At 38.2% G+C, this 25467-nt stretch overlaps 1 protein-coding gene and 1 long non-coding RNA gene across 19 annotated transcripts in view; one reads left to right on the top strand and one right to left on the bottom strand.

The window, feature by feature from the left end:
• The window catches only part of RYR2 (ryanodine receptor 2), a 253156-nt gene that overhangs the window by 207273 nt on the left and 20416 nt on the right, over nucleotides 1–25467 (top strand). For all 18 annotated transcript variants that reach the window (XM_081856307.1, XM_081856320.1, XM_081856322.1 and 15 more), the window contains 10 exons: nucleotides 6291–6390; nucleotides 7924–8003; nucleotides 9081–9157; nucleotides 9531–9604; nucleotides 17775–17855; nucleotides 18521–18609; nucleotides 19692–19820; nucleotides 20412–20516; nucleotides 21606–21687; nucleotides 23523–24826. In XM_081856307.1, the coding sequence (XP_081712433.1) occupies nucleotides 6291–6390; nucleotides 7924–8003; nucleotides 9081–9157; nucleotides 9531–9604; nucleotides 17775–17855; nucleotides 18521–18609; nucleotides 19692–19820; nucleotides 20412–20516; nucleotides 21606–21687; nucleotides 23523–24826 (2121 nt within the window). The remainder of the gene's footprint in view (nucleotides 1–6290; nucleotides 6391–7923; nucleotides 8004–9080; nucleotides 9158–9530; nucleotides 9605–17774; nucleotides 17856–18520; nucleotides 18610–19691; nucleotides 19821–20411; nucleotides 20517–21605; nucleotides 21688–23522; nucleotides 24827–25467) is intronic.
• The window catches only part of LOC309338890, a 56146-nt gene continuing 44498 nt past the window's right edge, over nucleotides 13820–25467 (bottom strand). The window contains exon 4 of the long non-coding RNA XR_014155090.1: nucleotides 13820–14982. This is a non-coding gene — a long non-coding RNA (uncharacterized lncRNA). The remainder of the gene's footprint in view (nucleotides 14983–25467) is intronic.

The following is a 25467-nucleotide window of genomic DNA, read 5'->3' on the forward strand; positions in this document are numbered from 1 at the left end:
TTACTATTTACCCTGGTGTACTGTGCCATAGTCGATGAACGAATATACTAGGGTAAACAATGAAATACAGAGTCTTGTCAAACACTGATTATAAAATGTTTAATTTTACTTTATAAATAGTGGCAGACTTTTTAAAAAGTTTGACTTCAAATTTTATATTTCTAATAAAAGAAGACTTTTGGACAAGAACCCATTCTTGTTCTATGCCAGCAAACAAGCCAAAGTGAGAAATATCCTGTAGTCATATACTAACTCAATGTAAGCCATGCAAACTGCTGTCTCCTAAAGGTAAAGGTCAAGGGGACCCCTGACCATTAGGTCCAGTCGCGGACGACTCTGGGGTTACGGCACTCATCTCAATTTATTGGCTGAGGGAGCCAGTGTACAGCTTCCGGGTCATGTAGCCAGCATGACTAAGCCGCTTCTGGTGAACCAGAGCAGTGCATGGAAAAGCTGTTTACCTTCCTGCCAGAGTGGTATCTATCTACTTGCACTTTGATGTGCTTTCGAACTGCTAGGTTGGCAGGAGCAGGGACCGAGCAACGGGAGTTCACCCCGTTGCAGGGATTCAAACCGCCGACCTTCTGGTCGGCAAGCCCTAGGCTCTGTGGTTTAACCCACAGCGCCACCCACATTGTACAAGTCTCCTAGTACTTGACAAATGACAGTGATGTTAATGAACTGTCAACATATTATCAGAAGCACTGTTCAAAGAGATACTGCCATTTCTATTGAACTCATCAGTCTTCGGCATTGACAATCCCTTTATCTGACAGATGTTTCAATATTTGAAGTCACCCTTTGTATTAGTCATGATTAGTCTTTTTGCCTCTAATCCTGTCTGCATAGAATACAGTCTTCATATTTACCCTCAATAGGTTAGGAAAATTAACCTCACTAATTCTTTTCATCCTATACTAAAGAACCTAAGGTATTGGTTGTTATGTCCATTTCAAAGGATTGGATAGTAAATGATAAACCTTAGCTGTAATTCAGGATTGCTCTATTCACTTCTCTTGGTTGGCATCTCATTGTTATACAAATTTTGTGAGATAGAGGGTTTTAAAGCATTTAAAGTAAATGCTGACTGATCTTCAATCTCACTAAATGGCGAAGTCTCTTTAACTCAAACCTTGAAGCATTTTCATTCATACTCCTTTGTGAATATGGATGAGCTTATTTCTTTTAATAATCTCTTTCAAGAGGAGACAGTTGCAGCAAATGGGTAGCACATCCTCTATTGTCATCACCATAGAGTGATGAATTCCTCAGGTTGTTTTTTATAAGGCTCATACCACGTAACAGCAACCTGTTCCACATAACACACATATTGAAACACTCCACTTGGATCAATTGATGCTCTGGGAGCATTCACGGCTATAGCAATACTGAAGCTAACAGTTGTGGACTCTTCAGTTCTGTCAACCCAGCACAGAACACTATTTTAAGGGCTTGCTTTCCTTCTGCTAGGCTTAGGCAGAGCACCAGCAGCCTCACTACTGAATGGTGTGTGAATCTGGTACAACTCTGTCGGCTTAATTTACACTGTCTTGCTTTATGCTAGGTTATTTTGCATAGGATTACTAATTTATATATAGTCATATCCTACCAATTACTGCCACATTATATTGTTATATTGTCCCTGCCAAGCCATGCATGGGATTCCAGGGGTCTTGACCCTCAGCTAGGATCTCTGCTTCTTGGGAGAATTGAAGACGTGGTGGAGGCTGTCGTAGCTGTAAGAAATATGCTTTATTCACATTGTTACTCCTGAGTTTAGATGGAGTTGGTATTTTACAGCATGGTCTCAAGAGGGACTTGTTCCCCACAGGATTCCAGCACTGGAGTCCAAGGCATCACGCCCAGCTTGCCTTCAGCCAGCCTGCCCAAGGTGGATCTCTCTATGTTCTCCCTTCTTCCCAGCATACCTTGCTGAAGACACACTTTCCCCATCACCCCTCTCACACCCCGTGTTACCTTGGCAACCTTTGTCTTCCCAGGCCCAAGAATCCCTCATATTAACACCTCTATCCCAGGTGAGGCATTGGCTTAGAAAGGAAATTTACCCTGTATTTTTCTACTGGCCTGCAGTCTTACCTTCAGTACTCCAAATAGTCAAAATCCTGTCATTTATTAATGTCTAGGGTTTAGGGCCCCCTCCGCCCAAACTATAACACCACATTAATACTTGAGGGTGGTTCAACTAGCTCTTCTTTGATGTCCCTTCATTTCACTTACAATACTACAATACTTCAATAATTTCCCATTATCGCTTTTTTGTGCATCTAACAAATTCTTTTAATATTCTGTGGCTAGGATCCAACAATAGCTTTTCACTTGCCTGTGATAGTCCTTTTTTGAAGTCGTTTTTTCTAGTGGAAGAGTATTGTATTAGAAAAGAAACCACAAGTTTTTCCATTGGTGCAGGCCTTTGCACAACCCTGATTGATTCACTGTGGTGCTGATACATTGTTCTGTTTACAGTTGCTTGAGACTTCACGAAACAGCTGCAATATGTTGTTGTGTGCATGTCAGTTTAGATAGATCATTTTTAATTCAGCTGAGTGCAACTGCAGAATTATTAGGCTGTAAAGAAATATAACAACATTTATTTGCATGATACACTCTATTTATTACTTGACAATTGGCACAAACCATTTGCTTTCAATACTTGTTTCCCTGGGCAAAACCTCATAGCATATTTTCCAAGTTACTGTGCTTATCTAGAGCATTCCATATCTGTAATACAGTGCACCCTCAACTTATGCAAGGGTTACGTTCTTTGCACAAAATCAGAACTCTGACAAATCAGAACACTGACAAACTGGAACGTGTCCAGAGGAGGGCAACCAAAATGGTCAAAGGCCTGGAAACGATGCCTTATGAAGAACGGCTAAGGGAGCTGGGCATGTTTAGCCTGGAGAAGAGGAGGTTAAGGGGTGATATGATAGCCATGTTCAAATATATAAAAGGATGTCACATAGAGGAGGGAGAAAGGTTGTTTTCTGCTGCTCCAGAGAAGCGGACACGGAGCAATGGTTCCAAACTACAAGAAAGAAGATTCCACCTAGACATTAGGAGGAACTTCCTGACAGTAAGAGCTGTTCAACAGTGGAATTTGCTGCCAAGGAGTGTGGTGGAGTCTCCTTCTTTGGAGGTCTTTAAGCAGAGGCTTGACAACCATATGTCAGGAGTGCTCTGATAGTGTTTCCTGCTTGGCAGGGGGTTGGACTCGATGGCCCTTGTGGTCTCTTCCAACTCTATGATTCTATGATTCTATGAACTCCTGAACCACCTTTGCTGTCCAAGATCTCATAAGCTGGGGGCTGTCTGAGATCTCATGAGATGGCTCTGAGAAGATTACGCAGGCGGTATGTAAGGTGGAGGGTATGCTTTCTGCTGCAAGAAAACTGTTTGCAGAAAGAGCCTTTAAGCCCTCTGCTTTACTTAGTGGGCTCTGGGATGTGAGATCTTGGTTTTTCTGAGTCTCAGCTGAAACTGGGTCCCTTCAGATTTGCCACTGCAATTCCCATGTTGGTAGTGGCTTCTCTCTGTCCTTTAAAAACTGTTTAAGGGCTGCTAGCACTGGCTTTGGTTGAAGAAGCAGAAGTCTAGTTGCTACCCTGTTTCCTCCTCAGAATGCCTCTGCAGTGATTCATGGACACACTAGACACATTCTGATGGCATTCTGTAGAGGAAAAAATAGTGGAACGGGGTGTGTGTATATGTGTGTGTGTGTGTGTGTGTGTGAGAGAGAGAGAGAGAGAGAGAGAGAGAGAGAGAGAGAGAGAGAAGTCACTACCACTACCATGGTAAGCGACCCAAAATGGAGGGGTTTTGTGGATCCAAAAAATCCAGATGATCCAGCGATCTCAGTGATAGGGTTGCCACTGTCTTAAAGTTTCAGTCATTTCATCTGCTTGTAGGTGAAAGGATAAAATTTCATTCCTAACACATTACTTTTAGCATACTACCTGTGACGTAAACAATCTGGGATTCTGAAATAAATTCTTCTGGAATTTCTTGACTATTAACATCTTACGTAAATGTGGTTCACTTTGCCGTGGGTCTGAATCATAACTTCACTATTTACTATTATGGATAAATTAAAAAAAAACTCTACTACATTCATTGGTTTAAAACAATTAAAGTGAGAAAAGGCTCATATATCACAAAGTAATTGCTTCAAAAGGTGCTTTCACATTTTGTTTTAAAGCTTTTGTTCTAAAGCAGCTGGAGATGAACTTATTTTAATGGAAGTTGGGAGTCTGGGGCTGCTGCTGCCCCATATCTCACCCTCTCATGTGATCTTGCATGCATCTCTCCAGAACATGTGCAACTTCCTAACTGTTAAGCCTTTATACACATAACTATTTGTGAAATTAATCTATAATAACACATTTAATAGTGTTGTTTCAAGTGGGAGAAGACATTCAGCAGGAACAAGATTGTATTACATTTGTCACATACTTGTATATTTGTGTTAAAGTATGCAATAATTCTTTTCTTCAAATCACTTTCTTTTTGTGTTCTGAATTGTCGCCCCCCCACCCTCTTTCCAAGCTGATTTATTTTCCTGCCTCTTCACAAAGAAAATGGATTTGTGTAGGCTCAATTGCTCTTTAAAGGGAAAAATTAGATAGTGATATCTAATAACTTTGGATTTTGTTCTCACTGCTACCACTTGCTATTGGAAATGACTTTCCTGGTGAAATAATACAAAATTACTGCCACTCAACTCTCCTTCAGCTGAAAGGAGAAAGCCCTCATGCTAATGTGTTGTTGTTGTTATTGTTTCTAAAATGATGGCAAAAATGGATAAGTGATTTTTTTTCTGTGGAATGGAAAGAAAAAGATGGTTGGGTCTAAAAAAAAGAATGTAGAAAAAATATTCAGAAGACTTTTGAGTCAAAATATTGTATTGCAGCTTCATTGAAACGGTGTCGTTGTCATGTCTTGGTTGTGTGTGTCTTTGTTTTTGTTTCTCCCCTCATAGGAAGAGGTTTAAACAAAAATGCAAACTTTTCAAACTCTAGTGGCCGCAGTGGGATGCAGCGCTGCCATATATTCCACTTTTCCTAATCTGTGCTTTATTTAGATTTCTTATAACGCTTGAGAAGTTTCAGCCATAGGAAGAGAATAATATAGTTATGCATTTTATTTTCACATTATGATTACAGAGCAGCAGCAGCAAATGTAAGAATTCTCTGGTAACAAAATAACTGACACAGTCCATTCATCATCGTGTTTAGTTGAAAACAAAGTTTACTGTTGTTCATTCCCGATCAAGTGTACATAAAATTAGAACTTTTGAGTTAAGGATTTCCCCCTTTAACTGTTATTAAATACATTTTCTCCCCCACCTAAATATTTAGATTTTTGATGTTGAATATACCCAGAGCTTTAAATTGTTTAAGCCTCTTCTGTCTTCCAGTGTCTACTTTTTTCTTTCTTTTTGCTTTTGTTTATGGTAGCAAAACTGACTACATCTGCTGCAACTGCTTTTAGGTCCTACATAATGTGGTGGTTTTTGATGTTATATGACTTAATAGTCTCATGCTCCATTAACCTGGACCTTTGGATTCCTAGTTATAGGGCTCTATGCAACTTCAACTTTTCACTATAATTCTAAATTTTCCAGCATTCTCCCATTTATTACATGAAAGCTGAAATCTGAAAGCTATCTAGATTTAGCTCTGCCTTCTTGCTTTTGAATTATTATCCTTTTTAGAGTTTGAGATTTATTCAAAGTAAAGATCAGTCAATGCCCATCCATCTATAGCACATCAAAATTGTAAAATTTAAAGGTGAACCAAAGCTTACTCTCTTATGTCACCTTACTTCAAATTGACACATCTCCCTAAATTATGCATCTTCTAAAATAGTCACTGAATATATAACATATTCTTTTATCATATTGCGTGAGTTTGAATTGTAAGAGAGATGAACTGAACTTTAATAAGAGAATCAAACTAGATAATATTTTAACATAATGTGAAAATTGCAGCACCAGAATAGTACAAAACAACATTTTTGAGACAAGACAATATACAAACTCAGGTATATGAATTCTAGCCTAATTATTTCCAGTTGAGACAATTCTTCACTGAAAAACCTGGCACTAAATCTCTACCATATGAAAAAAAGAGCAAGGAGATCGGAAGTCTGTAAAAGAGATGTTGAATATACAGTATTGCATATACTGTATTAGACTAAAGTTGCTATAGAGCTCATACCTACATAAAAGGTACAATATGAACTTAAGTTAAATGGCTGGGATTTATGTTTAGGAAAAAGAAATGGAAAAGCAAAAGCTCCTGTACCAGCAAGCAAGACTGCATGATCGAGGAGCTGCTGAAATGGTCCTTCAGACAATTAGTGCCAGTAAAGGTAAAGGCTTTAAAATTGTATATGTATATGCTATATCTCTTGAAGATTTTAATTTAATGTTCTGTTCCATCTTGCTCCTATCAGAGAGGTCAACATTTGTTTTCTGTTCCCAAATATTCCTGGCCAGAAATGTGTATGTGTACAAAGGTGTGGGAGGTCTTCTCTTGAGCCAGAAGGAGACATAGGTGTCAAAAATAGGGCCGACCTTCACTTACAGTAATAATATCAGCACTGGAGCTGAGAGAGAGGCAGCACATGAGGCTACGGCAGCCTGCAGCCCTTGCTGGTCCTCATAAGCTGTTTCTGGTGCCACTGATGGAATCAGAAGTGATGACTTCATAGTGTAGGCAGCAGCCCTGCAGGTGGGTGGGTGGCATTGTCTCTGCTCTCAAGGCAAATTTGCTGCTCCTTGCTCCACAATACCTAGGAAGCCTACAGGAAAATCGCATGTGTCTCTGGTCTCCAGGCAGCCTCCAGATCTTCTCAGCTTAGAGCTTAGTTAGAGGCATTGAGTGAGGATTTAAGTTCTTCACTTAAAGTGACAGCTACAAGCATCCATCTCTCTTCCTTGAGATGACTGGCTCATGACTCTCTCGGACTGGGTGTAGATTTGGGGAATACAAGTAGAAGGGAGACCCCTGTCGTTCTGCTTCTCTGAGGTGTTTGAAGGCAAAATTAAAAGTGACATCAATTGTCTGGTTGCAGCTAGTTTGTTGACTTAAAAGCAGCCACAGGAGAATGCCCGAGCAGCCTTAGGCAGGGCAGACTTTGGTCTTTCAAATTTCAGTGGCGTCCTGTGTGAGGCCAACATTCAGTGGTCTCCTGCCTCTCGCCTTCTGTTCTGCTCAGTTCACTACATCATAGTTGTAATGCCCTGCAACACCTCCTAGGCTTAGCACCAGTCACACTGCCCTCAATCCGCCTCTGCCACAGGACTATAACAACTCAGCAGCCAAAATTTAACCCCTTTTCTCCAAGGACAAAATAGCTCCAACACGGTTTCTCCAAAGCTGCCATTTGCATTTCATTGGTATTGGGGGTGGATTTATTTTTCATGTGTTGGGGAAAGTATTAGGAAAGATTAAGAACATAAGAAAAGCCTGCTGGATCAAGCCAATGGCCTATCTAGTCCAGCATCCTGTTCCCACAGTGGCCAACCAAAACTCAATGCCTATTTCTACAATCACCTCATGGGTGACTGTATATAACTTAATTATATTAACTAAAGTAAATAAAAAAATATCAGCCCATTAACTGAAAAAAGTATACATTTTCAACTGGCCATGCATAAGAGGGGGAAGCTATGACAGCATTGCTTTGTAATGTCCTTTAGATAGACAACTGCCCAGCCTTATCTCTGGTTTTTAAAAATATGTGTGTTGCATCAAACTTGTATGGTCTAAATAGTGTTTATTATTTCTCTTAATTTTTAACCATAATTTATATTATTCATGTTTTACTGTTTAAATTGTTTATATGTTTATCAGCATACAAATTATTTAGAAGTTTTATAAATAAATGTTTACTTTTCAGGTGAGATGGGTCCAATGGTTGCTGCCACCCTAAAACTTGGGATTGCCATCTTGAATGGAGGAAATTCTACTGTTCAGCAGGTAATTTAGCTGGTATCTCAATGTTAATTATTTCTTTCATTTCAGACACAGGTATTCTCGTATTTATTTTGAATAGATGTACTTTTTGAAGACGGCTTAACATTTGTGACTGATAAAAAATAAGAAAATATTTTGGAGCTCTCAGATTTTGTAAAGACTGCTTGCCCAAACATTAAAAAGTTCTGTTTCTGCCTACCAGCCCTTCAGAATCCTGGTGGGCGGTGAAAAGAAAAAGAGCGTCAGAACATAAAAGGCCCTGAGTCAAGTAAGAGGGATAAGGACTGCAGCCTAAGCCCCCTCACATTTGGATCCAGTAAACTTGCCTCCACGCAACCAACGGGCAAGAAGCCTGCAAGTTTTGAACTTTGAAAAGGCGCATATCGCATTAATTTTTTTTCTGACCTTAGGGGAAAGGAGGGAGGGATTCAACTCAGTAGTGGAGGAGCAGGAGGAGGAGAGAAAGAGATTGATGCTGATCTGCAGCTGCCTGCTTTGTGCCTGGCTGATTTACAGCTGGGGGCCCATCTCCTAGCCGCCTCCATTCTTCATACGATGCCACATCTTGCCACACTACTGTGGCCGTTTAACTGGCTAATTCTCACTTGCACACTCTTTGATTGATCTACCTTCATACTGCCTTGCCATTTCTCCTACTGCTCAGCTCCCAGTGCTTGTCTAAACTCACAGCCTCACAGAAAACTGGACAGAGATTTTTGGGGTGATTTTTGTACCCCAGTGGGGGCCGCCTCTGCCTACCTGGAGATGCCAAGGGTTGCATTTTCACTCTCACTGAAATGCAGTCCTTCACTTTCCCCCCTAAAGTTTCTCTTTTAAATCATCCAGAAATTTTCTATCTTCTAAAAATGCTATTGGTTTTTATTTTTAAATTGCTGCTGCTCTGTTGTGTCTCTTCTGTGTTTTATATGGATCCGTGTACTTTAATGCTTTTACTATATGCTTTTTACTATTTGCTTTTACTATTTTACTATTTTTACTATTTACTATTTCTGGAGATTATAGTGGTAGTAGTAGCAGTAGTACTATACACAACATTTTTTTCCTCTTTTTGGTTTGAAGAAAATGCTTGACTACCTCAAGGACAAAAAGGATGTAGGCTTCTTTCAGAGCCTTGCTGGTCTTATGCAGTCTTGTAGGTAAGAGAAAATGACTATATTATTTTACATTACTAAATATGCTATGTTATCGTTAGACATGAAGAAACCAAATTCAGTATTGAAATACCTATCAGCCTGGCAAAAAAAGTGCCTACCTGTGGATGTTGTTTGTCCTAAGCAAGTTTCACAGCATATTTTATTTGTTCCTCTGAAATAATTAAGCCCTTAAAATTCTCTTGAAGCCAAGGCACATTTACTTTAAAAAAAACCATTAAAAGCTATGCTTCTTTTGTGATAAATCAATGCTTTTGCCAGAAACTTGATTCACATAAGAATATTTTACTTCACTACAACATAAGATAATGTAATCTGTGGTAAAACTGGAACTATGCATTGCTTTTTTTCATTTTAGTGTTCTTGACCTAAATGCTTTTGAACGCCAGAACAAAGCAGAGGGCCTTGGCATGGTAACAGAAGAAGGATCAGGTATTATCATCTTAATGAAAAATTATGTGTAACTTTTCCCCTTAAATCCACTGAAAAAAGTAAGTCATGTTGAAATGTATTCAGTGAAGGACCGCTGCATACTAAAGCCACATTCTTTAGTTATTTAAATGTTATATCCTCAAATTGATTAGAGTGTAATTGAACTTTGACAGGAAACCACTTTCCTGAGGGATTTTATTTCTTTATTTCTTTTTCATTTTTACCACAGGTAACAATTAGATGTATAAAGTCTAAAATTAATAATACCACAGAAAGGTGGCTTCTTCAGAAATATTTTTGCTTGGAAATGTTTTGAAATCCTTTTCTTCAGTTTTTTTCATTAAAAAATACAAGTATCAGAACTTTTGCTTTTGAACCAGTTTGCCTCTTCTATCCCTATCATCACCTCATTCTTAATTTTCCTTTGTTGTCTCTTTGTACTATTTTATTGTTATTGTTTCTGTCCAGGATCACTGAATTATTTTCTATATGTTTAGTTGTTCTACCAATCCTTTCTCTGTATTACCAGTGTATTTCTTCCATAACCTACTTCAGCTAATACTTCTCATATTTTTATTCATTAAAATAAAGGGGGAAAACTTGAATGTTTATTTACCGTTGCATTTTGTAATTTCTTTACTCATATTTTTATGCTGCATGTATCAGTAGTTACTTTGCCTCCAGCTGTTATAACTTGTATATCCTTTATTATTCAAATGTTTTCATCAAGCTAAAAGCCATGCACATTAACTTGACTGAAAACCATTAAAGCACATTAGGACTCCTTCTTTTAAATTCTGTTCTTTTCTCAAATGGGCTCCACTTTTTTTATTGTGGTATGAAAATACACATTTATTTTTCACTCATTTGAGTAAAGTCAGCTCATATGAGAAAAGATAGTCAGATTGCATACAGATTTGCTTGATCCATTGTTATTCTTCAGAATGCTTTGGACACTGAAGGCATAATTTATTTTTTTTATAATTATTCACAGTAACTCCTGGATTTCCATTTTAATAAGTTCATTTTTCTTTTAAAACTCTACATCTGTTACTTAAACTGTAAAGGCATGCATTTATACATAACTAACATGAATGAATGGTTATCTAATGTCAGGATATATTTATGCCTCCTCATTTGAAGGATTTTTTTCCCCCTGATTTGATGCTTTTGATTCATTGAGAATTGCTAAAAGCAATGCTACGTATATTTTTAATCTGTTGAAACAAATTCTCATGTTTTTCTTTTTCGTTTTCTTTTTTTAAAAATAAATGTCCTGTCTTTCCCTTCCTCAGTCATCACTCATGAACGTGGTAATTATTGCACACAAATTGCCTTTCTTTTTCCTGTTGTTAGCTTTGTGTCAGCACTGTACAGCTCCTGAACATCATGTAGTTTGTTTTTGTTCTCGGAATTTAAAAGAGTGGGCTCTTTTTATTATTATTATGGTTGTATTCTCCAAACTTTACGTTTGTATGCCAACTTTCCCCACATCTTTGTTTTTCCTCCCTTTCTCAGGATTTGCACAGTAACTGGCACACTAGATGTAAGAGCAGCAAGCTTTTTTGGTTTTTCTTTTTCTTTTCCTGCTTCATTTGGTGGCGCTTATTTCCTTAGTGGGCCAAGTATTTGTGATGGTTGGATGTAAACAAAATGTGTGCATATGATATTAAAACCCACCATGTGCTGTAGTCTTCCTGTAGCATTTTTGTTGTGTATTTAATGTGGCTTTATGGCTGCATTGGTCTGTGCAATCATAGGAAATCAGTGGAGGATCCAGAGTTGGGTTTGGAGGTGGGATAGGAAGGGGTGATGATGTCTGATGAGGTCCCTCTCAGTGCAGACACACTGAAATCCATGAATTAAGTCATGACTCAAGTCCATCCATTTCAGGGAGTCTACTCTGAGTGTGACTTAGTCAGATACAGCCTGGGACGTTTAGTGACAGAAGATACATTTAGAGTGTAAAAGTAAACATCATTAATGCACGCTAACAAAAATCATTACTGTGCTGATAATGCTTCGCTTACAATGTTGTAGATGCTAATGTTCCTCACTGAGTCATGAACTCTAGTAGACAGGGCAAAGCTCAAAACCAATTATTCAGTAGAGATATTAAATTCTAAGGGTGAGTTTGCTGAAATCAGTTTTGACAGGGAAAGAGCTACTATTCCCTCCATTACTCTTCCAATAGTTAACATCTTATAAATGCACCCCTATGTGTTGAAATCACAATTGAACCAACTCCAAATGCAGTATTTGGGCATGGTGATTAAGACTACTGAAAAACCCTTATTTCCATGGAAAAGTTATCAAGTCCTATGCATATCTATGCAAAAGTAAGTCCCATTGAGTTCAAGTGTGTATAAGGCAAGTATGTATGACTGCAGCCTTAAATAGTTCCTTTAATCTCTTCCACTGAAACTTCACATACAAATTGCTTAATTTCCTTTAATCTCTTCCTTTGAAACTGAGAAATTCAGAATGCTCAATTTTAACTGAAAGTGCCTTTTTAAAAAGTCATTTGTTAATCACCAGTTATAATTATATAAAATCTCCCTAAAATATGAATGATTCTAAGAGACAAAGACTCCAACAACTTATTTATTCAAAAAGTAGCCACATACATGATGAAAACCCTCTTCTGATGGAATACTATAATTTTTAAATATTTTCCCCTGAACTATACAGAGTTCTTCATGAATGGACTTCCTCATTCAGTTGGGTAGAGGATATGGAACATGAATGCAGGACTGAAGCATATGGGAAGTTCACACACACACAGGGATCCATTTATGTTCTTGATGGGGGACTTTCCAACCCTACAGTGCACTATAGGTAGACATTATTGATCTCTAAGCATCAAAATGGGAACTTGAAATGAGAAATTATATAGACACAATTCCTCTAGCAGTCATCTGTATGAACACTGTTGAAAATTTATGGGCTCCAGTGGTATTGGTATAATTGTCAGACAGAACAACGTAGACTACACAACCAGGGACACAACAAGCTACTAAAATATGTTTCTTAAAATGGATACTCAAATTATGGAGATCTAATATACTATTTTTCAAAGAACACATTTTTCAAAGTTGAGGGATGTGTTAATTCTTTTGAGTAATTGTATATGTATATAATATATCCTCTTGGTTTATCGAAGTTTTTATATCTCACTTGTTTAAGTTATGAGCTTTTATTGCAGGTATTTGTTAATACAATTATTTCAGAGAGATCTTTTAACTGGTGGTGTCTCTTTCCACTAACTGTCTCTTTCCACTAGAGAGAAAAAAGAAAATAGCATAGTAAATAAATATGCCAGTTGTTTCCTGTGTACTGCCCCTTCCTCTACAATATATTTCTCCTGATCCCCTCTCACTATGACCAACTTCATGCTTCATGTTCTTAATACTGGACCCCCCACTGGTAAAAACATTGGTGGTTCTCTACCAGATATGTATCTAATTTGTCTTTGTGATGTAATCAATGTTGCGTTTTCTTTATGTGTTACGTTTTAATTGCTGTGGTTATTATTGGGAAAAGGTTCAAAACCAAAGGCATACATTATTGTACATTAAATTACACTACATTTTCATTTTACTCCTTATAATCCGTACAATTTTCACATAAATCATGATAAGCTTGAAAGTGCATTATTTCCTCTCCTTTGAACATTTTAGGATAGTTAACACATAATGTTAACTTGATGTCCAAGATACTTGGGTAATGTTTGAGATGTAAGGTTTTTACTTTCTTATTGTTTTTTGGTTTTCTCTTGGTATGAGATCTTAATTTTACGACCCAGACATTGTAGGGGAAGTTTTAGGTATTGTTACATGTATAGTAGAAATTTATTTTCTAGTCTGATCATAAGCATGTTACCCAGACGTCACAGCCACTGAGATTTACAGGCATTGTGTTGCAGCCTAAATATGCCCAGGGGCAGAGGGAGCGCTGCTTTATGCTATTGCATTGCCTCCCAGTTTTAGCCCCATCCCCTTTCTTCCAAGAACTGCTGGGTTCCAGAGCATCACTGATGGCTTCTTGAATGAATCACATTACAAAATGTTTTCGGTCAACACATGTTCTCCTCTTCCTGCATAGCAACAGTGGATTTAGTGCATGCTGTAGCAAGGAAAAGAACATGTACTGTTGTTTAAGAGAACCTGATCTATTTTGTTTGTTTATAATGCTTGTTATTAAATCAAAAGTATCAAAAGAATGCAGCTTTCTTCTAGAAAATACAAATGTGCAAGTTGGGCTGCCTAGGGGCTGTTTCATAGGTACGTTATTGTGAGATAAACCCACAGGAACTGTTTCATCTATAAACATATGACAAGGGCCAGATTTGGAATCTTGGAATGAAAAGAAATAAACTTGCCTTGCTGGATTGTTACTTTCTCATGTTGCTGGTGAAGCTGATCAATGTGGGATGTAGCACCAACTTGTAGTTGAAGGCAGGAAAGTAATCTTGAATAAAGTAGGCAGCTCCCAAGAGTCCAGTTCACTTTTCTGCCTTCATCAAAATGGTCATGTTTGTTCTGTGGCCCAAAACATTCTCCCCAAGGCATTTGTCTCCAGGGGGGTTGCTTTTAACCTTTCTAAGTTCCTGTTCCATTTCTGTGACTTGGCTACCACTGTCCAGGCTTTGTTCCTTCCCTTTTACTGTCCACATCAGCCCACCCCCCATGTTCTTGTCTTCTCAAATTTTAATCCTCTCCTGACCCTGCTCTTTATCTTCCTTGAGAGTGCCTTAGAAACATATGCACACACATACGCAAAATATGTATCAGCTTGTGTTTTGAACCACACCCTTCATTCCTCCATGACTTTGCTCTTATCCTTCCTTCCCCATCTTGCCCTGTGTTGCTTCTTTGTCAGAAGGAGCAGAGTGTGGGGGGATATCAATTTTCCCAGCCAAAAGAGCCATTTGTCTTCCTTAGGAGGACATGAGTCCTGGTCCAGTACACCCTCAAGTGTTGAACCACAGGTTTGGCTCTTACCCTTCATGCTCCTCCTAGACATGGCTGCCATCAAACCAGTCCCTTGAGGTGAGTGTCTCTTCAGCATCTACTCCATATTCTTTGTGGTGTTGAAGAGGGACTCAAATTCTTGGACAGTTGTGCTTGATCTGAAACTCCCAAATCAATTCAGAATGGAAACTATCATTTGTACAGGTAGCCCTGCACCCTGATGACATTTTACTTCAAGAGATCTCAAAGAAGCCTACCTCCATCTCTTGCTCCATCCCAGTAATTAGAAATTGCTTTGTTTGCCTTCGGCCAGCACCACTTCCAGTTTCAGGCCCTGAAGCCACAGCAGACACTGTAATTCTCCCAAAGGCATACTCTTCCATTGTCTCCTGATGCAGACAGATGCTGCCGCCGCCAAGAACAACAACAGCAAGAGCACTTGGGCATCACCTTGTTCCTTCACTGCGCCCAATGAAATTTATTTGTATGCTTTGAATTAAGTGGCATTTGGTAGGAGAGTCCTGCAACAGGTCCTTTACCAATAACCTGTAGCCATATATCTTACCTGAATTTGGTAAGCTTTAGACATCCCACATTGATGAAATTCATCACCAACACAAGAAAGGACTGTTAGTTCCTACCTGAATTGTAGTTCTGTGTTGCTGATAGCTCATCAAGACCTCCCTAGTTTCTTGGCTGCTTCCAATTAGTTCAATTAGTTCCTCTATTCTTTTCCTTCATAATGGCAGTTTTACCACAAATTCACTTTTTCCTTCTCTTATAATGTGAAATATGTGTGCTTATGTGTAACAGTTTAAAATCAGCCTTCCCTAACCTGGTGATCCCTGGATGCTTTAGGCTACAACCTCCATCTGCCACAGGCAGGAGGAGTGATGGAAGTTATAGTCCAAAAAAGGTAATCATTAGTGACAAGGAGAGAACAAGACTATGGAGAGATCATTAGTAGTCTGGCATTCAGCACTTTCAAGGGAGTACATACACCACTTTTTATTTCTTCCAGACATTACTTTTGTTTAAATACATCTCTATTTCAGATTGTCCATGGCAGTAACATGAAGTCATCTATATGTGTAACAATATCATTTAAATGCAGCATGGGCAATGGCAGTATTTTAGCTAAATAGTTCATGTACAATGAGACTTTTAAAATTTTGCATTGTCTGAATGTTTAACACAAGCTATACAAAATTGTTTTTAAAGGCTTCTGGCTGAGACTGCCAGTTTTCTTTTATATAAGCACAACATATTCCTCTATTATAGTTTATCCTGCTGTGTCAAAACTTGGATAGAAATATGAGCAGTCCTTCAAAAAAGGCTTGTACCCATCCTCTCCATTCATTCATTAAGATCTGACTCCCTACAATTTTTATTCCATGACTCAATGTCACCTTTTAAAATAAATTTCCTTTGAGATACCTGTTTTAAGAACTCATCAAATATTGCTCTTGAATAAGCCTGATGGAAACCCTGTTTGTGAATCATTTACATAGATTTCTGATAAATTGAAACTTCATATATTTATAAATTCAGGTAGGTAGCCGTGTTGGTCTGATGCAGTTGAAATAATTTTTTTTAAAAAAATTATCCAGTAGCATTTTTTGTTCTGGGTATAAGAAGTGTGCATGCACACTAAGGCTTATAGCCAGAACAAATTTAGTTGGTCTCTAAGGTGCTACTGGATAATTTCTAAAAAAAAATTTATTTCATATATTTATGGCAGGGGTGGGGAACCTCTAATCTGCAGGCTCATCTTGGCCTGCCATGGGGTCCAATTTGGTCTACAAGGCCATTTCCCCCCAAACATGCCTATTGTACATCAGTCCACTGGCAATGTCAGCTGATGGATGGGAGGGCAGGGTTTCATGCTGCCTTGGTGGTTGTTCCATCATGTTTTGATGGTTCTACTTTGATTCCAGAAAGTGGTGCTAGGAGACTTATGCTTATCCCCATAGCATTTGTGTTGTGGTATTCTGCAGGATTCAGTCCTGTGCTTTTCAACATCTGCATGGAACCACTGATTGATGTCATCAGAGTTTCACAGTCAATTGGCAACAAAATGCAAGTGATACTCAATTCTCTTTCTTTTACATCAGAATCAGGTGAGATGTTGGAAGTGCTGAATCACTGTCTGGATGAAGGAGATGGACTGGGTGAAAGCTAACAAACTGAAACTCACTTCCAACAAGCCAGAGATTCTATTGGTGTGTGGTTCAGTCTGTTCTGGAAGGGTCTGCACTCCAGTTTAAATGATCAGGTTGGCAGTCTGAGGAGCACTCATGGATCCAGCTTTGTTGCTAGTGGTCCAAGTGGCCTCAGTAGCATGAACTGCTAAAGCTGGCGTGCCATTTGTAATCTCTCCTGGATAGAATGAATGACTATAGTTACCCAAGCTTTGTAAACTCTGGGTTAGACTACAGAAATGCATTGTGTGTGGAGCTGCCTTTGAAAACCGTCCAGAGACCAGGCAGTCCAAAACACAGCTGTCAGTGTTTCTGGGCACGATTTGAAGTATTGATACACAAAAGCCTTCTGGATGGTTTCACCATCTAAAGTGAGGTGGACGGCTTTAGGAAAGGACTTGCATGCAGAACTCTGGCATGTAATGTTCTTTGGGTGCTAAGCAAAGACCTTTTTATTTTTATTTTACTTCCCCAAACTTTTAAACTCTGGTTAATTTTGATGCATCCTGTGATTGTTCTATGTACTGCCTTTCTGTGTTTATTTTTTTTTTACTGTAAATTGCCCTGGAAATCTTAAATTGAAGGCAGCATAGAAATGTTTCAAATTGAATGAATGGAGGAATAATTCTGCAGGAGCCTCATTGGGTCAGTAATTGGTAGCCCTATTCCAGAAGCTCATTTTAGTCACACTTAAAAAACCAATATTATATTTCAACTATTATACAAAGTTCAGAAATTTCTAAAATGTTGCCAAGCCCATGCTACCATTTTTTTTGAGAGAAATGTATTTCTAAATTATATATATATTTCTTATGATAAATAAATACACCTTTCCTGCAAGTGAGTATGACATATATTTGATTTTGAAAACATGCTTTAAGTCTAGATTCACTTATAATCTATGCAGTTTTTTTATATCAATCAGATGAATATGTGAAGCTTCAGAGTTACTTTGCAACTTTTCATAATATTTACTGGCAACTGGCTTTTCCACAGGAGAAAAGGTGATGCAAGATGATGAATTTACTTGTGACCTCTTCCGGTTCCTCCAGTTGCTTTGCGAGGGGCACAACTCAGGTTTGTTTAAATAATGCTATTAACTCATCCAGTTTTGGAGTAACCAGCTATAAGTACTCACTGTAAAAGGCTTAACACCTCAATGAATTTTTCCAAATAGTGCTCCAAATAAGTAAACACAGCATGAAGGAAGAATAGTTATGTAAATTGATAGTGCCAATTTTCTTAAACAGTTGAGCTGTGAAAACAAATTAAATGACATGTCTAGAAACATGTTGTACAGGAAAAATAAGTGGAGCAACACTGCTTATTTTGTTGATTCTTTCATTCCCCTAATTGTAAATGTCCATAACACAGGTCTTTTTTTACCAGGTAGACAATCTCCCTAATAGCTATGTAGTACTACTTAGTGCACAGTACTACTACTGTAATCAAGAGATGTTCTTCTCCAACGTAAGTGGACAGAAAGTAGAAAACTAAATTTGATCCTCCCTGTAATTCAATTCAGTTCTCCTACAATATAAAAAAAAGTCTACTATCTCAAGAATAACTATAGTGCATAATCTAGAAAATTAAGCATAATTAAAATGTTTGGAAAAGGAAAATACAGATTATCAGCAGGAAATATGCTTTAGAAAACATGCATTTTATACTCTGATAGGAGATTTTAAAGGGATATAAGACAGGGGGCTAAAGTTAATTCAATCTTGTTCTATCTTTCCAAGATTTTCAGAATTACTTGAGGACTCAGACTGGTAACAATACAACTGTCAATATTATAATATCTACTGTGGATTATTTACTGAGAGTTCAGGTAAAATATAATGCATGTGAACTCTAGTTTGTTGAAAAGAATTGCATCAAAATGCAAAATTGTGTAACATCAAGTGTTTATATTGCTACTTTTTTTAGTTATTTAAAAGTATTTATAAACCTTTTAATGTATTTTTTTAAAAAACAACAAACCAGAACTGTATAAGAGAACTTGGAGGAAAGAAATAAAAGCCTCTCCAATCTCTCTGCTTCCAAGAGAGTAAGAAAAAATAAATTCCAATGGGTGGGTGGGTGGCTGGGGGTCAATATTCCTGTGCTACACTGCTTACCAGCCAACAAGCACGAAATAATTTTGTACTAGCTTTTCGTGATCCATAAGTGTGGGCCCTGTACTATTGTTTTTATATGGTTTTTTAAAGCTTTGCTTTATTATATTGCTTTAGTGTTTTTATGTTTTGTACTGTTTCACAACTCTAATTTTTTTAAAAAAAATATTGAGTACTGTAGTTTATAAATGCTTTTAAATAAAAATAGAAGAGAGGGAAAGACATGTACCTACAGAGTTAAATAATACCTTGGTTTTTGTTTGTTTTTAAAATTGTTATAAACAGTCAAATGTCTAAGAACATGATCTTGCTTAATTGCCTTATGCACACTGGTGGCATCCTTCTATAATTTCTACACCCTCAAAATAGCATGATGACAAATCTGGTGCATCAAAATTGAGATCCCCCAACTCTCTGCCAATGCCAGCTAGTTGCCCTGCCCCCATCCATGATCTCTTGCATCTTCCCAAACATGTGAGACTGCAAGAAGCAGCAAAGGAATCAAGCCCCAGAAAAAAGCTAATGCAAACTAGCAGCTTATTCTGATTTTAGTTGCAATGGAGTTTCCATTGTCTAGAAGAATTCTGGGAACTGGAACTTAAAGTGACATTAGTCAGTGTCATAGTTCTGGAGACTTTCTGAACACTTTGCTTTTTTTTTAATATGTCAAATGCAATTTTAGTGATGTTATCACTAATAATGATTATTTATTCAGTTAGTTGTCTAATACAAAAATAGTCTCTAGTTTCTGAGTTGTGAATTCATGCACTTTGTATATTTCGTCATCCACTTTCAGGAATCAATTAGTGATTTCTATTGGTATTACTCTGGAAAGGATGTTATTGATGAACAAGGACAACGTAATTTCTCTAAAGCAATTCAAGTTGCAAAGCAGGTTTTCAATACACTTACAGAATATATTCAGGTAATGTTTGAAACAACCCACAAACACGGTATAAAGTGTCTGCATGTATGGTGGGTGATAAGAAAGAACATTTGGAGCAATAACTTTCGGCTGCACAATATAACTTCCACTCCCTCTCCTCTCCCACTAGATATATTTGGGGTGGGTGTGTCTCTCAGCCCTCTAGAACAAATTTGGGGAGGGTGCAGAGAAAGAAGAGGAGAGGTTCTGTGGTGGAAGCAGAAATCCTCTAGTGGAAGCATTTCATTGGCTATTGCCCATGTTATGTATTGAAGTTCTCACCCTGGCCAGTAACTCTGTTCATATTCTTGTCCAAGTGATGCTTCCCTACACTTAATCCAGTCTCCATCCATTGAAATGGGTGGACAATTTTGTGTATACAAATTAATGTGTATGTGAAGGTGAATGGAAAAGCCATTTTTCACAGGGACCCCATGGGCTAAGCATGTGAGTTCGTTCTCAAAGATGTTTCATTTGTGTAACATTTTCATTAGCCATTCCCACTGTCGTGACAATAATCAGCCAGAGGCAGCTTATGTTATATTTCCCTTTTAACTTCAGTTTTGTTGTTTGTTAAAACCTCTTTTTCAGGGACCATGTACGGGTAACCAGCAGAGTCTGGCGCATAGCAGACTGTGGGATGCTGTTGTTGGTTTTCTTCATGTATTTGCCCATATGCAGATGAAGCTTTCTCAGGTACAATATCTCTATCTATAAATTTAAAAAACTATTTTACTTTAACTTTATTAAAGAAGATAGTCACTGCTTGTAGTATCAAGGAGTACCCGAAGCTACATACTTGGTCTCTCAGGGAGAGTGCTAGCCTGTCAAAAGCAGGCTGACATCCCAATTCCTGAAAGTAACCCTCATTGGCCAATAGGACCCTTGTCTTACCAATCATCAGTTGATTGGTCTTCATTCACCTTCATAAACACGCATCCATGTAGAGTAGCTGGGGTGGGTATCATCCCCTTTCTGCTCATCCAAAGATTAATCTGATGACCAGGGAGTGGGAAATTTCATCTTCATCAGAATGCCCATCCCAACTGTGTATGTCCTCAACTTTTGTTGTCACCAAAATCAGTGTGATCTTGGCAGCAAGAAAAATTCCTTGGGCAGTCACCTCAGGCCTCTCTTAAGTGGGAGTTAACCACCTCTGGTGTAAGCAATTTTCACTCACACAAGTGTGCCCTGCTGCAGACATGAAACTGCACTTAACCAGAAATTTGGAGGGCGTCTCACATGCCATCCTATCCCCACCCTCCTTTTTTACACTTTGAATTCCTTTTGTTTCCCCTTCAGCTTTAAAAAAAGTTCCATGTTACATCTGCACCAACAGAACGATATTTAACCAGATTCATTCATATCGGGGTTTGGCTAACCTGCTTTCAAATCCTGAGTGATACTGAAATGATAGATTTTCATTCTGAAAAACGTTAATTATTTCAAGCCACATTTCAAAGCTATTGTTTATTCATAGATAGTTTGCAATTGGTTCAAATCAACCAATTATTGTTGGGAAAACCGAGTTTCTTTTTTAAAGATCTGACCCAAAGAGTCACACGCTGTGTTCCACCTTCCAGCCCCTCCTTTTCCATTCCACCTTCTCCATCACCCAAAAGCTACTCTCGAATGTTCAAAGTGACACAGGGACCTGTAGCTGTCACAGTATTATCAGAAATCAGTGAGCCCCCAATTCTAAGCCAGAGACACAGTTTTCTCAGTATGATCATAGTTGCTGGGCTAAAAGAACACTGCCATGAATCTTGTATTTTATGTTGACAGGATTCTAGCCAAATTGAATTACTGAAAGAATTAATGGATCTTCAGAAGGATATGGTGGTCATGTTGTTATCTATGTTAGAAGGTAATTTCAAGTTCATTTTAAAACTTTTTTTTTCTTAAAAAAACACACACAAGCAAACCCCAAACCAAACCTTTATTGACTTTTTTCAAATTGCAAAGAGGTAAAAAAATTTGGTGCCAGTGGGGGATTTCGTCCTAATACAAATAGCTTCATATGATCTATTTCTGTCACAGCTACATCAAGGAGGGAGACTGTTTAAACTCCCCCTTCCTCTCTGCTATGATCACTGTAATTATCAGCTGCCGTGACCATCTCATAGCTGCTCTTTGTATTTTTAAAAATGTTCTGGTGAACTACAAAGACTCATTTAACATCACCTCTAGTTTGGCTCAGAGAGCATGGAACCTGCTAATGTACTATAGTCTCCAATAAAAGCACAATGTAAAATGTTCAGTTTTACTGTTATTGTGTAAAGGTTGTAGAGAAAACAGTATTTACTAACATAACTTGCTTTTTTTGTTTCTATGAGTTTCAGTTTTGTAAGCTGTCTTCATAAAAGCCTCAAAACAGAATTTATACAACTTTAAATGGATCACTTTTTATCCAAATACACAAATTATTCAAAGCTTGACTTCTATTTCTTTTTGTTCACAAGCCCTTTTCTATTTTTTCTCTGCATCTTGTTGCCTTCTACTAGCTGAAATTATTTCAGAATGTTTTTGTTTTATAGCCAGCCAATGTGTACGTTATTGGATTAGTGATTTCCCACAAACACAAGTTGCAATGCGTATGAAAAATTAATTGCTTTTACCCACAAGTTTTATTTGGTTCCATTCTATAAGGCGGCAGTGGGGAACCTTTTTGGCCCAACAGACCAGATCCATATCAGTTTCCAGTCTTACAAGCCAATTTTGACAGGGGGATGTGACCACCCACTTGTCAATCACCTTGGCATCATTATGCCAGATGATGGAGAGGTGGGTTGTTGTGGCCACCTGTCAAAATCTCTTCCACAGCAAAATACCCCAACAACCAGTTGTGGTTACCAGATACTTGGCAGCCACAGTGCAAGAGGCTTTGCCAGTCCTATGCTTGCCAGTGCTGAGCATATGGCTGGCATTGCTACTTTCTGCAGGCAGTGGTTGTGTGATTGAGTTCCCCACAGGAAATTTGGTCACACAACCCATGCAGCAGCCTTGAGCTCATACCCCAGGGCTGATGGGTGGCAGTGTCAATCCTGCTTTCTACAAGGATCAGCTGCACAATCTAATTTCCTACAGGAAACTCAGTTGGGCAGCCAATTCAGCTAGTCTCTACTTGCCACACACCTGATGTCACTTATGGCAGCAGATGGGCGTGGGTAGGGGAAAACAGCCTTGTAAGCCAAATTGGGACCCATGCTGGGCCAAATTGGGCCTGTGGGTTAGAGGTTCCTCACTCCTGCTTTAAAGCAAGGCAACAGCCATATTCACTATTGACCCACATGTAATCCTATGTGCAAATGAACCTGGAGCTATTTCAGTAAACAGGAAATCTGGGTAAATGCTAAAGAAGCAAAGGCCTAAATCAACACAGAGTTAAGCATCCTTAAGCCAATTGATTTCAGTGGGCTTAAGCAAGCTTAACCCTTTGTTGTATTCAGGCCATGAGGTTTCAGCAATCTTTCAAGGCTTGTATAACAAAAAGTCTGGAATCTTACAAGCCTGATTATTTTTCTCCTAACGTAAATGTTGCTCACCCCCTGTATTACTATCAGTAGTTTAAAATGCTCACCTCTGAAATTCTATCTAGTAATTTTATTGATGTTTGGAACAGTTTACAAGGCATTATATATCTCTAGTTGTTAACTGAGTAAATATTTTAACAAGAATTTTAATGCACTTTTCCACATTCAGGTAATGTTGTGAATGGCACAATCGGCAAGCAGATGGTTGACATGCTAGTGGAATCCTCCAACAATGTAGAAATGATTTTAAAGTTTTTTGATATGTTCCTAAAACTGAAGGATTTAACTTTCTCTGATGCATTCAAAGAATATGATCCTGACGGAAAGGGTATCATTTCAAAAAGAGATTTCCACAAAGCCATGGAGAGCCACAAACACTACACTCAATCTGAAACCGAGTTTTTGCTCTCATGTGCTGAAACAGATGAGAATGAGACTTTGGACTATGAGGAATTTGTGAAACGGTTTCATGAGCCAGCCAAAGACATTGGCTTCAATGTTGCTGTCCTCCTGACGAACTTGTCAGAGCACATGCCTCATGACACTCGGTTGCAGACTTTTCTTGAACTGGCAGATAGTGTTTTGAACTATTTCCAGCCCTTCTTAGGGCGTATAGAGATAATGGGTAGCGCAAAGCGCATTGAACGAGTTTACTTTGAGATAAGTGAATCAAGTCGGACACAATGGGAAAAACCTCAAGTTAAAGAATCAAAGAGACAGTTTATATTTGATGTAGTAAATGAAGGAGGGGAAAAGGAAAAAATGGAGCTTTTTGTTAATTTTTGTGAGGATACCATATTTGAAATGCAATTGGCAGCTCAGATCTCTGAGTCAGATTTGAATGAGAGGTCGGCAAATAAAGAAGAAAATGAGAATGAGAAACCTGAGGAACAGGATCCCAGAATGGGCTTCTTCTCTCTAGTAACTGTTAAATCAGCTTTAGTAGCTCTCAGGTATAACATAATGACACTCATGAAAGTGCTAAGCATGAAAAGTATCAAGAAGCAGATGAAGAAGATGAAAAAGATGACCATGAAAGACATGGCAATGGCTTTTTTCTCCTCATATTGGAGCATTTTAATGGGCTTAATGCATTTCATATCAAGCGTCTTTCGAGGCTTCTTTCAAATCATGTACAGTTTGCTGCTTGGAGGAAGCCTAGTTGAAGGGGCTAAGAAAATCAAGGTGGCTGAACTCTTAGCCAACATGCCTGACCCTACTCAAGATGAGGTGCGTGGTGAAGGGGAAGAAGCGGAAAGAAAGCCAACAGAAGCTCCCCTGCCTGCAGAAGATCTGACTGATCTCAAAGCTTTGTCAGAAGACAGTGACCTCCTCTCGGACATATTTGGCTTGGATTTAAAAAGAGAGGGAGGACAATATAAACTAATCCCACATAATCCAAATGCAGGCCTAAGTGATTTGCTGAGCAGTCCTTCTTTACTCCCCTTACCTGATGTGCAAGAAAAAATACAGGTACACACTATAATTTGTTTGTCTATACTGTTTAAATCTGGTTTTTAGACTTTTAAAAATTGTTTTTAAGAAATATAAATCAGCACATCATGCATTTAGATCCCATTTTTCAATGGATTAACAACTACAGAGTATTCTCTCTAGAGAGTCATGCCATTACTATTTATTTTTTGAACTTTAATTTTATGTCATATCTTAGTTGGGTGGGTTGTGCTGAATCTGTGAACTACCCTGAGATTCTGTGAACCACCCTGAGACCTCCGGGTATAGGGCAATATATAAATTCAACAAATAAATAATAAAATAAAATAAATAAATGATAAATACTCTTCTGTACATATCAGTGAACATTATAGGTCACTTATACTGTTGTTTCTAATGTTGGTTTGTGTAAGTTGCTCTCACCTTTTGTGAAAAATACAACTAACAACAACAATATTGAGCAAGCAAACCTTTCATCTTTCTAAAGTGACATTGCTGGAGTTCCTCATATACTCTTGATTATAATTGGTTTGAGTTTTAAATAGAAAACAATATTTTCAAGTAAATTGGAGTGTCCTCATGTTCTACTCAATATGAACACTAGTATATTTTAAATGACATAGTCAAGGCTATGGTGCTGGGGTTTTAAAAACATGACT

Source organism: Podarcis erhardii (assembly GCF_964252035.2).
Source record: "Podarcis erhardii genome assembly, chromosome: 3".
Classification (NCBI taxonomy): domain Eukaryota; kingdom Metazoa; phylum Chordata; class Lepidosauria; order Squamata; family Lacertidae; genus Podarcis; species Podarcis erhardii.